The following is a 17,488-nucleotide window of genomic DNA, read 5'->3' as shown; positions in this document are numbered from 1 at the left end:
TCCTTCCAGGGTTCGTGTGGGACAGGCAACGGTTGTAACAGTCCTGCTGGTGTCCCTGTTTGTGTTTTTGTCCGCAGACAGACAGAGCAGGACTTTACATAACTCTCAATATCCCGACGCATTTTAGGCCACCAGAAGTCCTTGGCCACGTTCTGAATGGTCTTGTAAATCCCAAAGTGTCCCACTGTGATGGAATCATGACACTGGCGTAGGATTCTGAGCCTTAATTCCCCTTCTGGCACATATCTGGTGGTTTTGAACCATAACAGTCCATTTCTCCAGTGGAAAGTTACTTCTGAGTCTTGACCTTGTCCCGTCTCCTGCTGATATTTTAGCAAGTCTGCATCTTCTTGTTGTGCCTTTTTGAGTTCCTCTTCCCATGAAGGCTGGCATACTCCCAACGTTAATTTCTCTGGCGGGATTACGTACTGAGGCTGGTCCTCGGATTCACTTTCTTTGTATTGTGGCTGTCTGGATAAGGCATCCGCTCTCTGGTTTTTGGCTTGGGCATGGTAAGTAATCTTGAAGTTAAATCTAGTGAAGAACTGGGACCATCTTATCTGTCTCTGGTTCAGCTTTCTGGCTGTTTGGAGGCTTTCAAGATTCTTGTGGTCAGAGCGCACTTCAATTCGATGAGAGGTCCCCTCTAGGTATTGTCTCCAGTTTTCAAAAGAGTCCTTGATGGCCAGCAGCTCCTTCTCCCAAACTGTGTAGTTCTTCTCTGCAGGCTTTAACTTCCGAGAGAAGTACGCACAGGGGTGCAGCTCCTTCCCTTCTTGGTCTAATTGTAGCAGGACCCCCCCGATGGCAAAATCCGAAGCATCTGCTTCCACTACGAAAGGGCGGTTCGGATCAGCAAAGCGCAGAATGGGCTCAGTAGCAAACCTTCTCTTCAGCTCCTCAAAGGCCTCGGTGGCGTTCTCTGTCCATTGAAACTTCTTCTTCCCCCTTAAACAGTCAGTCAGAGGAGCTGTTAATTTGGAAAACCCTGGAATGAACTTTCTGTAATAATTGGCAAACCCCAAAAACCGTTGTACATCCTTTTTGGTGACAGGTTGGCCCCAGTCCAATATGCAGCTTACTTTCCCTGGGTCCATCTCCACGCCTTCCGCTGAGATTCGATATCCAAGGAAGTCTAGAGACTTGAGGTCAAATCCACATTTCTCTAATTTAGCATACAGGTGATTTTCTCTCAGTCTCTTCAACACCGTCTTCACATGCTGGTCATGGTCTTCCTGGTTCTTTGAGAATACCAGGATATCATCTAAGTAACAGATTACATACGTGTCCAACAAGTCTCTAAACACGTCGTTCATGAATTTTTGAAAAATTCCTGGCCTTCCACAAAGCCCGAACGGCATGACCAGGTATTCATACTGTCCGTAAGCGGTCAAGAATCCTGTTTTCCATTCATCTCCCTCCTTCATTCTGATCAGATTGTACGCTCCTCTCAAATCCAACTTCGTGAAGATTTTTGCAGAGCGCAGTCGGTCCAGCAACTCTGAGATCAGGGGCAGCGGGTAGCTGTTGGGGATGGTGATCTGGTTCAATGCGTGATAGTCGTTACAGGGTCTGAGTTCCCCCCCTTCTTTTTCACAAACAATAGTGGCGCTCCAGCAGGGGATTGTGAGGGGCGTATGAATCCTCGCCTCAGGTTTTTATCCAGGAATTCCTTCAGGGCCTCCCTCTCATTCTCTGTGAGAGAGTAGATTCTCCCTGATGGGATGCTGGCTCCTGGCACTAGATCAATCGCACAGTAGTAAGGGCGGTGGGGGGGTAAAGTCTCTGCCTCTTTTTCATCAAACACATCTTTGAATTCTTCATACTTTGGCGGCAGGGTCACTTGCTCGATCTCTTGCACTGCCCCCGCTAAGGTGTTCTTGATTCCTTCAGGTTGACAGTTCTCCTGGCAATACTGTGAGGTGAACCATACCACCGCCTCCTTCCAACTTATTTTGGGTTCATGCTTTGCTAGCCAGGGCATTCCCAGAATCACCTCAAAGTTCGAGAGATCTGACACGTATAGCGAAATGAACTCTTCGTGCCCAGGGATTTGAAGTTTCACTTCCTCCGTGGCTTGTGTCACCCCTCCTGACTTCAGGGGTCTCCCATCGATGGTCTCCACAGCTAGGGGAGTGTCCAGTTTCCACCAGGAAATTCCATGACGCTTGACTAACTTTGCATCAATAAAATTTGTGGAGGCTCCACTGTCAATTAAGGCAGTGGAATTAAACACCACTCCTCTGGAAGTTGTAATCCGAATAGGCAAGACCAACACCCCCTTTGAGGGAGGTTGGATCGTTGGGGGGCCTTTATACAATGCTGCCCCCAGTCCACCGGCCTGCACGTGGACTGGGTGTTCTAGTTTCCCGACGGCTCGGCTTTCCCCCCTTTCAGTCCACAGTCTCTGGCCACATGGCCTGGCTTTGAACAATAAAAGCATAAACGTTCCCGGTGTCGTCTTTCCTTTTCTTCTTCCGACAGTCTTGGCCTAGCTCCTCCCTGTCCCTCAGTTGCATTACCTGCCATCCCTGTAGTGGGAAGGGTCTTGTTGTGGGATGCCGAGGCTGAGTATCTCGGGACCTCCTGCTTCCTTTCCAGGCGCCTTCCTTCCATCCGGTGATCTATCTGTAGGCATAGCCAGATGAGCCCTGGTAGGTCAGCGGGGGGGGGGGGAGGTCCTGGCCAACTCATCCAGGATTTCAGCATTTAATCCACTCCGATACATAAACATCAGGGCGGCGTCATTGTAACCAGTTTCCTGGGACAGAATTTTAAAAGCGTTAGTGTACTCGGAAACAGTCCCTTTAGCTTGCTTCAGAGCGCCTAGGTGCCGCGCTACTGGTTCAGCCCTTTGCGGGTCTTGAAACATCTCGGTCATCTCCTGTATAAATCCTCTGTACCTTCCTAAGACAGTATCCGTTCTCACGAGATACGGAGTCACCCATTTTGCAGCTTCTCCCTCCAGGATGCTAATCACGAAAGCTACTTTAGCCCCATCGTCTGGAAATTCCGTGTGCCTGACATCCAGATATAACTCACATTGAGCCACGAAGGTTGCCAACTGATCACTTTGTCCCGCGTATTTTGGGGGCAATCCAATGGGAACCTTTACTACGGCAGCTGGAGGGGCTGTTCGCATCTGGTCTATCGTGGCCTTCAAGGTTTGATTATCCGTCTTCAGCGCCTTGACTGCTGCTAGCAGGGCTTGAACATCCGTCTGCAAATCAGCTACCTTAGTCCTCAGGAGTTCCACTTCTTCCGTCTCAGGAGTGGGGTTCGTCCCCCCCGCTGCTCCCTTTGACATCTTGTCCCAGTCAAGTGAAGAGAGCGTTGAGGGTGATTTAGGTGGCTCTGTCAAGCTGTCAGGCCCAGGATGTGACTCAGGAACCAGACCAACGATTGTAGTTAATTCGTGTTTTATTAGAGTAATGTCCAAACAAAGACTGCGTTTTCTCATGAATCAATACAGGGATACAGGTCCTGCGGCATTGGGAGAAAGTTGACAGAGCAAGGGACTTCTTCCCGCCTGTTCTTTAAGAAGGGGCCAAACGGGCACGCAATCTTTCACTCCTCCTTAACTGCCCCTCAGGTACTGCCCGCCTTCCCCCCCTTCTCTCCTGTCTTTTCAGCTCTCTGCGTGTGCGCGGTGAGGGGGGAAGCATCACCCCCTCCTCTTCTGAAGTTTCCGATTCCAGGATGGGGGATAGGGGAGGGGCTGATGGTAAACTGCCTCCCCGCTTTTCGGCTGTGAGCAGCCCTCCCTCTTCCCTCTCTTGCTCTGAGCCTGAAAGAGGGGGAGGCGTGAGAATGTCCAGGGAGGGCTCAGGCTCCCCGTTGCTAAGCAACCTTATCACTGGCAGTTCCTCTGTTTCGTCTTCGCTCCAAAGGGGGGAAGTTCCTCCCCCTTCCCTCTGCCATCCATCCGAATACTCTTCTCCCAACTCTCTGGGATCCAGCTCCCCGGGATTGGGACCCCAGCTCTCCCTTCCGACACTCTGGGGAGTTTTCCGGCTGATAAGGCTGGCACTCCTGTCAAAACCCTGGTCGAACTGTGGCACACCGAAATGACCCGGGCAGTTGACATGATCGCCCCTGAGCGCCCTCTCCTGAGTAGAGCTCATACAGCTGCATGGTACACTCCAGAGCTGAGAGCGATGAAACAGCATAGGAGACGGCTTGAGGGCAGATGGAGACGAACTCCTGATGGATGCAGTTTTGCACTGGTACGTGCCTACACTAAATTATATTTAGTGGGAGTGCGGACGGCAAAGAAACAATATTTTGCCGCCACTATTCAATCTTCTATCTGCCGGCTGGCGGAGCTTTTTAAGATTGTCCGAGGGCTGTTACATTCTGGCCCTACGGACATGATAGATCCATCTGAAGCCCATTGTAATGAATTTGCTAGGCACTTCCAGGACAAAATTTCTCGCATCCGTCAGGACTTGGACTCCAGTGTTATAGCAGTGGATCTAAATGAGGTATCCGGAGCACAGTCTGGTCATGCTTTGTTGGATGGGTTTCAATTGGTGCAGCTCGAGGACGTTGACAAGATGCTTGGACAGGTGCTTGCAACCACTTCTACATTGGATCCTTGCCCCTCTTGGCTGATAAAAGCTAGCAGGGTTGGAACTGCCGGCTGGGCCATGGAAGTGATTAATGCCTCATTGCGAGAGGGAGTGGTCCCTGGCTGCCTGAAGGAGGCGGTGGTTAGACCACGTCTGAAAAAATCTTTCTTGGACCCAGAAACTCTTAACAATTACAGGCCGGTAGCGAATGTTCCATTCTTGGGCAAGGTCCTAGAAAGAGTGGTTGTGGATCAGCTCCAGGCACTCTTGGATGAGACCGATTATCTGGATCCATTTCAATCGGGGTTCAGGCCCGGTTTTGGCACGGAGACAGCCTTGGTCGCCCTGTATGATGACCTCTGTCGGGAGAAAGACAGGGGGAGTGTAACCCTGTTGATTCTCCTTGATCTCTCAGCGGCTTACGATACCATCGACCATGGTATCCTTCTGGGGAGACTCACTGATCTGGGAGTTGGAGGTACTGCTTGGCAGTGGTTCTGCTCCTATTTGGCGGGTCGTCTCCAGAAGGTAGTGCTTGGGGAGTTTTGCTCGGCACCCTGGGTCCTCCAATATAGAGTCCCACAGGGGTCAGTATTATCCACCATGCTTTTTAACATCTACATGAAGCCGCTGGGTGTGGTCATCAGGAGTTTTGGAGTGCGTTGCCACCAGTATGCTGATGACACACAGCTCTACTTCTCCTGTTCATCTTTCTCAGGTGAGGCTGTCAAGGTGCTGAACCGATGCCTGGCTGCGGTAATGGACTGGATGAGAGCGAATAAATTGAAGCTCAATCCAGATAAGACTGAGATGCTGTTGGTGGGTGGTTCTCCTGACCAGACGGGAGAACCTGTCCTGGATGGGGTTGCACTCCCCCTGAAGGAGCAGGTTCGTAGTTTGGGAGTTCTTTTAGAACCATCCCTGTCACTGGAGGCACAGGTTGCCTTGGTGGCACGGAATGCTTTCTATCAACTTCGGTTGGTGGCCCAACTACGCCCCTATCTGGACAGGGAAAACCTTGCTTCAGTTGTCCATGCACTGGTAACCTCAAAATTGGACTACTGCAATGCTCTCTACGTGGGGCTGCCTTTGAAGACGGTTTGGAAGCTGCAGCTCGTGCAAAACGCGGCAGCCAGATTGTTAACAGGAACTCGGAGATGTGAACATATAACACCGATTCTGGCCTGCTTGCACTGGCTGCCTATACGTTTCCGGGCTCAATTCAAAGTGCTGGTTTTCACTTATAAAGCCTTACACGGCTTGGGACCACAATACCTGATGGAGCACCTCTCCCGATATGAACCTACCCGTACACTACATTCAACATCAAAGGCTGTCCTTCGGGGACCCACCCAGAGAGAAGCCCGGAAGGTGACAACAAGGAAACGGGCTTTCTCTGTGGTGGCCCCCAAATTATGGAATTCTCTCCCTGATGAGGTATGCCTGGTGCCAACATTGTTATCATTTTGGCGCCAGGTAAAAACCTTCTTGTTCTCCCAGGCATTTTAACATTTTAATATCTACTTTTAACACCTACATCTATCACTCACAATCTTAATTTTAGTAATTTTAACATTAACATCTTAAACAGCTTAATATTTTAACTGATTTAATACGTTTTTATACTTAACATTTTAGGATTGTGTCTGTCGTTGTCCATGTGTTTAACTATGTTTAGTTATTTTGTTATATTGTTTCAATGTGTTGATATATGTTTTTAATTGTATACTGGATGTTTTTATGCTGTAAACCGCCCAGAGAGCTTCGGCTATTGGGCGGTATAGAAATATAATAAATAAATAAATAAATAATAAATAAATAAAACGGTCTGGAAATTACAACTGATACAGAATGCGGCGGCACGTTTGATTAAGAACAGCCGTCGCCGTGATCATATCACTCCGGTGTTAGTAGATCTACACTGGCTACCAGTTGTTTACCGGGCCCAATTCAAGGTGTTGGTGTTGACCTTTAAAGCCCTATATGGTTTCGGCCCAGCTTATCTGAAGGAGCGCCTCCAGCATCACCAATTATGCCGCCTGACGAGATCAGCCACACAAGACCTTCTCTCGGTCCCACCAGTTAAGATAGCGAGGCTGGTATGGACCAGAGAGAGGGCATTTTCGATTATGGCCCCTACCCTCTGGAATTCCCTCCCTTTTGATCTTCGCCATGCCCCTTCCCTGATAGGTTTCCGCCGGGCCTTGAAGACCTGGCTGTTCAGGCAGGCCTATGGGATGTCTGGGGTAGGTTGCTTTTAATATTGGTAAATTAATTACTGTTTTGGTTTTCATTGGTTTTTATTGTATTTTACTATGTAAATGTACGTCGCCTAGAGTGACCATTAATTCGGCCAGATAGGTGACTCATAAATAAAATTTTATTATTATTATTATTATTAAATGTATAAACAGATATCAAACAACAAATTATTTTCTATATATTCTGGAGAAAAGCTGTCATAGAAACAGGTAGGACAAAATTCATGGCTTACTTCTGCAAAACAAAAAATGTTTTCTGAGGGAAAGCTAGCCCCTCAAATTAGTTAGTTACAAAGGTGATCTGGTGAGGACAACATAATTCAAATTTGACTATGGGATTTCTTGCATGGGTTTGCACCTGACTAGGAGGAGAGTCCTGCCCCAAATGGAGTGATTATCATGGCATCTGTAAAGTGTTAACTTAATTAAAAACAGTGGGACAACAAGATGATTCAATTTGAATTAATTGCAAAATTCAGGTGTATGAGAAGATATCTGTGGTTAAAGTATTCCTTTTATAGTATAGCAATAAAACCATCATTCATAGATCAGTAACAGGCCAGCCAGCCATGAAAACAAAGATTGTCTTGTTTTAAAAACTATGCAGAATTGTCATCTCTCTTGGGATAGAAGCTTAATTGGCACAAACTTGTGTGAGAAAGCAAAGCTCTTGGTAGGCATTTTCAGATTATTTAATAAAGAAGAGTCCCCCATTGCCCAGCCCTGCACACGCTGCTTCTGATCTCCAGGGTATCATAAACTCAGACACAGTAAAATCTTTTGATAAAGAAGTTCTTGGGTGAATTTCAGTATTTGCTAGGATAGTTTCACATTTTTGGATCGTTCTGATCCTGGAAATTGTTGCTTGTTAATTTAAATGAGTGTAACCTCACCTTTGCAAAATTCATGCGATCCTTTCTTTTTTTCATTATTAAAGTTGTAAGTCTGGGAACATATGTGCATACCAACTTTTAAAATAGCTGGCTTTCTTCCTGAGCATTTGTAAGCCATATAGAAGAATTACACTCAGTTTTCTCATGTTCTTCTCACATGAGTGATGGTATGTATATCAACATGACAAGCTCTAGTTTCAAAGGTGTTTTTTTTTTAAACAATGCATTTACCTAAGTAAAAACCAGAGTTCTGATTAGTTATATTATACCATGATATCACTGGAGTACTATTTAGGATTGCCACTTTTTTTTTCTGAGAGTGTGCCTGTGCTTTAAACATGACAAACAGAAATTCAGCTAATGAATCTTTTCCCATCACTGTATCTACATATATTATTGCTTGGAATCGGGAGAGGTCAGTGTGGTGGAGTAGTGCCACACCATTTCTCCATAGGAGCATCACGTGCACTTACCAGCTCGGTGCAGGGGCATGGCAGAACAGTGGTGAAGACAGGGCAGGGCAGGTGTGCTGGTGGCTGTGCCAAATTGGCTTTGTCGGTGTGCTTGTCACTGCCCCGCCTCACCTCTGCACTGTCCCGATAAGCAACAACAATGCTGCTGTCAGGAGAGCAGTGATGTAGCATCACCCCACTATGCTGGCTGCCCCTGCTTGAAATATATATTGCTTCTGTAATTGCTTTGAATACATTGTCCATCCCATAATGTTCCATATCATTTTCAGGCAAAGAGTGGCCTACTTATTTTGTGTTCTCTTCAGCCTAGGCTCTAAAGCAAGCAATGTTCTGATATTCTTAAGTGACACCTGGGAATATCAGTGGGCATCTAGCCCAGGATACTACTTCTGAGAGCAGTCAGTTCTCTATGGAAGAAATGTAGAAAGGGTAGTAACACCGTTTCTTGATACTTTCAACAGTTTAAGAACAGAGCATAATCTTAGGCATAATACTAACAATTCTGTTAGTTGCTGTTAATAATCTTGTTAGCACTGGAAGCAGCAAACCTTAAACTACAGGGTGCTGTTGTTAGTATGGTAGATTTTGTACCTGACACATTTCCTTTCAGTTAAATGGTTTCTGCACTTCGCAATTTGCTGATGTGGAGATTTTACACATAGAAAAAAGGACTTGAACTGCACATGAATGTCTGCTTCCCATAAAATACAATATTACAAAATGTGTGTACAGCTGGTTATAATTTAAAGCACTATTATATTTTTTACCTGCCCTTCACCAACAAGTCCCAGGATGGGTTACAACAATTTTAAATTCAGTATTAAAAACAGTTAAAATAAATTGCAATCAAAGGAACAGGGTGGGTCCTGAAAGCACACATCTCAGGTGTCAAAGGCAGACTTGTAAAGACAAATGTAGTTGTCAACTGGAACCTGATTAGCACCAATCCCTGCTTAACAGCCCAAAGAGTTGTTTTCTGTCGCCATTGTTCCTGGCTGGTCTATGACCATAATAAAATTTATACACATACATATCACCATTGTTCAAAATGCAGTTGGAGAGAGCTTTTTGTGACCCATGAGTATAATAATTATCAAAAGAGGTCACACTTCTAAATGGGGCTTTGGGAGGTAGCTTGGAACTCAGGTTTGTCCCATGCTTAGCCCTGATTTATTTTTTCAAGGGAAAGAAGAGTTTACGAATTGTAATCCTCACTCACTGGAAGAGTTTGCAATATTCAAATAAGTATTATAAGCTCCTGGTGGGCATAAAAACAAATGCTATTCATTTAATTATTTATTATTATTTTATTTCATCTTAAAACTCATATACCACTTTTCACCATCTAGGTCTTGAAGTAGCTGATACATGTGATCAGTCCACCTCCTACTATTGAAAAATCTTCTTTTCTTTCCCAGTGACTAGTTCTGGGGTGGGAAGGAGGGTATGGCTATTGTGAAAAAAGGGTGGATTTTATATCTGCAACTGTTTTGGGGCCATTGTTACATATATATAGTGAGACTTAATTCTTTCCTTTTAGGATGAAATCAATGAAATGAGAAAGAAGCTGAAGATTATGACTCACCAGGTAGATCAGCTGAAAGAAGAGATCTCTGCTAAAGAGGCAGCCCTTGTGAAAGTGCATCTGGACCACCAGCGGATAGAAAAAGAGAAAGAAGCCTTAAAGGTAAGGCACTTTCATTAGAAAAAGTGCATCAGGATTCATCAGGGGTAAAGGAATCAGTGTTAAGTTGTTGAATAGGCAGAAATTTCCTGACTGACAATACATGTGTATCTTCCTCAGCAAACATATAAAAGACTTCTGCTTTTTTGCCAATAGATGCTGAAGAGCAGCATCAAAATGTATTTGGTCTTTCAAGTGGACCTTCGGAGTGGACCAAGGGCAGGAGGTGCTGCACTAGTGCTGTTGTGGAACATTTACAGTTTAACACAGATGTTGTGGTGTTGGTCATTGTCACAGTGTTTCCAGCAGTCATTGCCAGTGAAAGCAGGGATTGCTGGGAGTCTGTGCTTCCATTGCCCAAATGAGGAGAAGCCCTGCCCATTTTGATATATTGATGTACTGCTCATTCTGCTGCTGTCTGTCTCCCTGTCTGAGCTGATTAAGGTGGTCTCTGACTTGGTGTTGTAGATTCCCAAGTTGATTGTGCTGGGGGATCTCAACATCCGTGCTGAGGTCTCAGGGCTTCATGACTTCCATGGCTATTATTGGGCTGTCCCCACATGTCATTGTCTCTACACATGGCAGGAGACACTTGATCAAGCAGGTGAAAGTTGGGGTGGTGGTGGAATTCAACATCTACCAGCTAGTCATAGTTGGATTGCTTTCTACTAAGGTTAGGCTTTCAGCAGCCTTTCTCCCCTGCAAGGGTGGGGTACCTATGAAAATCATTCTGTCCCTGAAGGCTTACAGAGAGCTCTGGGGGATTTTCCTGTTGGTATGGCTGGTATTCCTGTCAGAGTCCTAGTCGCTCTGTGGGATATAAAGATGACCTGGGTGGCTGATGTGATTTCATCTAAACATCCTCACCCTCTAAGCCAGACTTTTCCAATCTTGGGTCCCCAGATGTTGCTGGACTACAATTCCTATAATTCTTGACCATTGGCCATGCTGGCTAGGGTTGATGGGAGTTGTAGTCCAACAACATCTGGGGACCAAAGGTTGGGAAAGTCTCCTCCAAGCAGAGCTCATACAGCTCCTTTACGTACACAAGAACTGAAGGCAATAAAGCAAGATTGGAGGCAGCTAGATCACAAGTGGAGGAAGTCTCAGGCCAAGTCTAACAGAACCCAGGTTAGAATCCATTAATATGGTTCAATTACTGGAGGTTCCCAGAGCACTGTCTGATCCAGCTTTTTTATTTTACCAAGTGTTTTTGCTTAAAAAAACCCTTTTTAATCTCAAAATCTTTTAGCAATCTTTAGATTTTTAAAATGTTCAAATCTGCTGTGTTCTAGTGCTGCTGTGAGTTCTTTTATATTGATTTTAATCTCTGCTACTAAGGTTTCAGCTTCAGACTGCTTTAGATTTTGTGAATCTATGTTTCATTTTATATTCAAACTGTTTTTATATATTTGCACAGAGAACTTTTTGTTATGGATGATCTACACATGTTGTTAATAAACAAATACATATCAACATCTGGTGTCTTCTAGCTTTGGTGCTACGGTTACTTTCTGATGGGGGCTACTTTCTCTTTGTTTGTGAGAGGTTGTTGTCAGTAGTTAGGCTTGTTGATTTGGGTGTGAGGCAAGGGTACAATTTTTTTTCTCTTTTCACATTGGTTGTCATTAAGAACTGTATAGTATGTTTAGAATGGGAATGTGGAGAGGTTTTATCCTTGATGAAAATGCTACTGAAAGTGATGAGTTTTGTGACCAGCTCTTATCTGGGCACCACAATTAAGAACAGGATTGCTTGTGATTAATGTTTGCTTATTTATTTATATGCCACTTAATATAATAAAAATCTCTAAGTAGTGTTGGGCTCACTGATTATATTAATTTCTGCTTACTGTTCTTTTCCCCTTTGACTGGCTTGTGCTTGTTACTCCATGTCTCAGCAATTGTGACTGAGTGGGAGGGGGGGAAGGGTGTTATGAACAAGGGAAGATTCACTCATAGGCACAAAACCTTGTAGTTTAAGAATGTACTTATAGCCAACAGATATTTCTATCAAACTTTAAAAAGCAGGGAAATCGGGCAGCTATAGTGAATGCACCAGGGGAACAGGAGACTTGACCTGCTCTCTGAGATATTGTACTGCCCTACAAATTTGTCAAAATGCAAAGACAATTTGGGTTGGTCTTTCAAGTCCAATCCACTTCCTGTGTAGCTTGGAAGAATTTGGTAACATGTTATCACGTTTTTCCAAGCTACACAGGAAGTGGATTGGACTGTGGAAGACCAACCCAAATTGTCTTTGCATTTTGACAAATTTGTAGGGCAGTACAATATCTCAGAGAGGAGGTCAGGTCTCCTGTTCCCCTGCTGCATTCACTAGAGCTGCCCAATCTTGCTTCTTTTCAAAGTTTGAAAGAAATATCTGTTGGCTATAGGTATGTTCTTAAACCTCAAGGTTTTTTGCCTATTAGTGAATTTCTCTGCTTTTTAGTCCGGGAGATAAGAAATGGGATCCTGTGCAAGTTTGCTGAGAATGGATTGATCATTTGCATGCTTATTGAGTTCAGTGGCATTTACTCCCCTGCAATCATGCCTAGGTGAAACTGACCATGGGGGGTGGGGAGGGGAGGAGGGGGTGGGCAGCAGGCAGCAGGAGGAGCGTAGGTTTGATAATTTGCATGTTTATTGAGTTCAGTGGGATTTACTCCCATGCAATCATGCTTGAAAATGAAATGGACTACCTTCAAGTCAATTCCGACTTATGGAGACCCTATGAATGGGGTTTTCAAGGTAAGCGGTATTCAGAGAAGGTTTACCATTGCCTTCCTCTGAGACTGAGAGGCAGTGACTGGCCCAAGGTCACCCAGTGAGATTCATGGCTGTGTGGGGTTTCGAACCCTGGTCTCCCAGGTCATAGTTCTAGGATAGGTAAAACAGACCATGGGGGAGGGGGAGGTGATTGGAAGGGGATGGGTAGGGAAAGGGAGCAGGGAAGGAAGGGGGACAGAATGGGGAAGAGGGGCTAAGGGGAGGAGGAGGAGAAGGCAGGGCAGGTTTGGTCATTTGCATGCTTTTTGAGTTCAGTGAGGTTTACTCCTGTGCAATCATGCTTAGGATCGATGAAACTGACCTGGGCTTGGGATGAGGAGAGGGAGAGGGGGAGGGCAGGAAGGGGAGGAAGGGGAGGGGGAGGAGAGGAGATTGATTGAGTGGGTGGGCACTAGGCAGAGGAGAAGCCCCTTTCCTTTCCAAAAGGAAAACATTGTGAACAGTATCATTCTTTTTCAGGGTTTCCCCCACCTTTTTATTCTATAGCAACACATGCAGCCTCCTACCCAAATTTAAACCAAAGCTGTCCCTGGCCACATCCACACCAGACATTTATTTCACTTTAGGCAGTCACGGCTTCTCTCAAAGAGTCCTGGGAAGTGTAGTTAGTGAAGGGTGCTGAGAGTTGCTAGGAGATGCCCTGTTCCCCTCACAGACCTTCAGTCAGAGCAGCTGACTGTTAAACCACTCTGGACACTGGAGATCTGTCAGGAGAATAGGAGTGTCCTCTCAGCATTCTTCACAGCCTACGCTTCCAAGGATTATCTGGGGGAAGCCATGACTGTCTCAAATGAAATCAAAGTCTGGTGTGGGTGTGGTCCCCTGATTAGGCAAGCCCAGCAGCTGTGAGTTTGGCTTTTAGAACACTGACAGTTGATTCTAACTGAGTGTGCCAGACATTATCATTGAGTTCAAGGCAAAATTTCTTAAATTAATTAAAAATCAGCCAGGCATTTTTTTAAACTTTTAAATAGCAGAAGATGAAGGTCAGAGTATGGGGCAAGGTCAGTCACAGAATTTCAGGTACTCTGTGAACATGGCTGATTTTTAATGAATTTCAACAGATTATGAGAACTCAGAAAAAAGTCCAAAAGGGGTCTGTTTTTTCTCTCTCTCTTTTTACACTTTGAACTCATGATTCTCTCTGACTGTTTTGTGTATCACCATGAAAATTTAGAGGGTTGTTAAGCAAGTGTTTCTGAGTGTAGGACTATAAGTTTTGTAAGATTTTGTTTTGAAATGAGCTTATGGGAAGGATCAATACGGTATGGGGGTATTTTCAATTTAACATTGCAGAATGTGAAAAATCCATGCTGTCTATAGTATACAGCCACTCTCGTGGCTGTATAATATGACAGTGAATGGAGTATAGGTCAGATAATAAGAAGGGAGACATTTATTGACTTATTTCTTGCCCTTCTCTTTGTCCAGTGCTTGGAAAGTTGGTTTTAAACGGGAACTAGTTCTAGTTTCATCAGCCGCCTTTGCTTGTAAGCCACTATACTATTGGTGACTGGATAGTTCTGTCATTACATTATTATTAAAAGTGTGAATATACTCATTGACCATAGTTGCAGATGACATTTTTTGGCAGAAACCTCTATGGTTAAATGTTTACAATATAACTTGAGTTTGCTGCTTCATCATTAGATAATTAGACTAAGGGTGCAATCCAAGATCCACCCTTTGCCAGCAGGGCTTTGAGGAGTGGTGGGGTTAATTCTGCAACCCTGCTATTCATGGCAGCAGGGAGTAGAATGATTTGGCCCAATTTAGACCTGATGATTCTGCCAGTTTCAAGCTGGTGCAACAGTCTTGTCCTGATAAGGCTTGATGCTATTCTGCCACAGCAGTAAGACTGGCTCTGGATCCAGTGGATCTTTGACTGGGTCAGTTCCACCACTCCCCACCTTTGGAATGCTCCATTTCAGGGCTTTTCATTGGCTCCTGCCAGTGAGGATTCCACAAGTGTGTCTTCTACTTGAGCGTTTGGTGGCTGGTGAGATGCCATCTGTGTCAGGAGAGCTGGGCAGAGAGACACCTCTGCTTAATCCAACACACACACACAGAGCATGGCATGTTTGGGGGGGATTGAATTGCTCTGTAAGCTAAGAATAAGGTGGGGCTGTGACCTGATTTGGGGCAGTGACCTCATCTAGGGACTTGTTTATGGGAAAAGAGGATCAAGGATCGGAAGAGAGGCAGTTGAACTGGTTAATTATGGGGATTAGGCCCAGAGGATTGAGGAGGTAAACCCTTATCTGGAGAGGAGAGATCCATGAGTCTGGAATCATTAACTCTGGGAGGCTGATCATGTGAACAGACTTGTCTCTGTGGAGACTTTTGATGAATACTTACAATTAACCTTTGAAATGCTATGTGAAGTTAGCTTTTTCTCTCTTAAGGAAGAAGAAAGGATACTTACATACAGAGAAATTTTAGTTTTTCATTTCAAAATAACCAGTTGCTACAAAGCCTCTGTAAGTGCTGCTTGGGTAGAAATTTACTATTGAAGAGCCATGGAAAACCATCAATCTGTGCTAAATCAAAAAGAATGTAGGAAAAAAAATATTTTATTCGAACACACTGGATGTGAATCTGGCTGCATCATATGTAGCTTTCCCAAGTTCAGTCCAATTTTCTTCTTTAAGATCAAGAGAAACAGCATCCAAAGAAGGTCATTTTTATTTTAACTAAAGGGGAAAACCCCTTCCTTGTTACTTTTTGCTTTGCTTTCTTTTTCACAATTTTGTGCTATGCTCCAGTGAGTCTGTAGGTTTTCAGCTATTGTCAGCACGTTACTGTTATGACAGGATGTCAATAGAACTCTGTAAAGTGGTGATGAATTTGGGTTCCTGTTCTGTCTGAGAGTTGTTATATCAGCTATGGAGAAAATATTCAGAACCTTACTTGTGCAAAACTGTCTCATTTAACTAGCCTCTAATGCTGCCTTGTCACTGTGGAGTCATCCACCAACACTTTGACAGCAGCTTGATTGCTATGCTCTTTTTATCTGTTCAATTATTCAGTAGCATTTGTATCTGTGGCCTATCCTGGCTTGAAGGCATTCTCCTCTGATGCCCATAGAATTTCTGCTAAACACCTAGAGTGTTAGGGCTTCCTCCTTGCTTCTCTGCCTCCTTTCCAACTCCAGTCCAAATGACATGTGTACAATAAAAGCTGTGGATGAGATGTTATGTTATTGTGCCCTAGTGTGCAACTTCTGCCTTTGTCTTTGGTACTTTGGGCAGGATCCAGTGGATTAGTGGGAAATCTTACAGATGCATTGTGTTTCTCATCACATAGGAATGTGAAGACCCTGTATATGAAGGACTTTAGATCACACCGTTGTGTTTATTTTTTGCACAAGATTTCTGACACTTCTCAGATTTCTGCTTAACGTAGGGCTCTGGATTGTCTGTCAGTGGTTTGCTTTTTACTTTGCAATGCAGCTTTAGAGGTTTGTGCACTTAATGCACAGTATTTATTTATTTCAATGACTTCTGCCAACATCTAAAGCTACATCTTGTTTACAAGTTGCATTTTTTGTGACATAAAGCATTACATTTTGATATTAACAATGTTTCAGTGTTGCTGAACACATGAGCAGTTTTACACTTGCAGGCAACTACTTTTACACTCTTGATTGCATTTTAATACTAGGCAGCATCCATTTTTGTTCTGCTGATGGAGTTTGTTTACCGTCCAAAATGGAGTGAGATGCAAATATTGTGCATATGGGAAAATAAAAGTTATATTAAAGAAGACAACAGCAGAACAAGGTATTTTATTAGTACAGCAGAACAGTTCTACATGTCCACTTAAATGATTGCTTTAGTCACATTTGCTTCATCATACTTTTTTTAATGTTGTGCATTGCTCATCATACTTATATTTTTTAAAATGTTGTGCATTGCTTTCTCTCAAGAGACAAAACACGCATTCCCATTTGTTGGTATCGCCCTTTTCAGAATCTGTTGTGACAGAGCACAGTCTAATGTCTTTGCCTCTTAAAATCACTCTGTCCTGAGAATACAATATGTCCCAAATGTTGCTTGCTTTTAAAGAGATTTCCCTCCTGGAATCAGTAGAAAGAGCCTTTCCATTTCTATCACTTTAACAAAGCAATAGCCCCTTTAACAAAGTAATTTGAGCATCACATGATGTTTAGTTGCTACCTTGGCATGGAGTCAATATTGTTGCGCGCCTCCCCAGTCTCCGAGCGGTGAGATTTCAGGGGTCCCTGCGCTCATCCAGGGTTGGTTTCCTTTGGGAAGAATGTCAGTGGAGACTGTGGTGTCTTTATGAAATATGGTTTATTTATTTACACACATTCCAACTTGAGCTTACGATGGAGGGGTTCAATGCATCAGCAGTCCAATATCCAGTTTTCTCATCGGTGTTACAGGAGGCATCCTAAAGCCATGGTGCAGAGAGACAGCTTTCTGCCTACCTCCAGTTCCCAGCCTTTCTCTCGACAACTCTCTAAACACACTCAAAGCCCAAACCTCTGCTAGCCGCCGGGGTAGGGGGGAGGCTCTCCCGAAGAGTTTCAGTGACAGAAGGATCTTCCTGGCCCATTCACCAGTTGCTGGGCACCTAATAGGCCCATTAACAACCTGGCCACTCTATTAGCTTAACAAAAGAAACTCCATCAGAGCCAGCCCTTCACCCCAGGGCACATGATTCCAAATCAGAGGCTGGAAGGGGACCCACAGGAATCATCCATTCCAATCCCCAAACTCACAACAATATGTTTTTTGAAAATAGCACATCTTGTGGGGTTACCAGCAATAAACAGCACCTAAGATGTATGC

General features: G+C 44.4%; 1 protein-coding gene across 1 annotated transcript in view; it reads left to right on the top strand.

The window, feature by feature from the left end:
- The window catches only part of CFAP58 (cilia and flagella associated protein 58), a 160,971-nt gene that overhangs the window by 50,002 nt on the left and 93,481 nt on the right, over positions 1–17,488 (top strand). The window contains exon 11 of the mRNA XM_061634391.1: positions 9,739–9,885. Within this exon, the coding sequence (XP_061490375.1) occupies positions 9,739–9,885 (147 nt within the window). The remainder of the gene's footprint in view (positions 1–9,738; positions 9,886–17,488) is intronic.

This window comes from Rhineura floridana, chromosome 7, assembly GCF_030035675.1.
Source record: "Rhineura floridana isolate rRhiFlo1 chromosome 7, rRhiFlo1.hap2, whole genome shotgun sequence".
Classification (NCBI taxonomy): domain Eukaryota; kingdom Metazoa; phylum Chordata; class Lepidosauria; order Squamata; family Rhineuridae; genus Rhineura; species Rhineura floridana.
The sequence above is the reverse complement of the archived record's forward strand: the minus strand, read 5'-3'. Positions and strand labels throughout refer to the sequence as shown.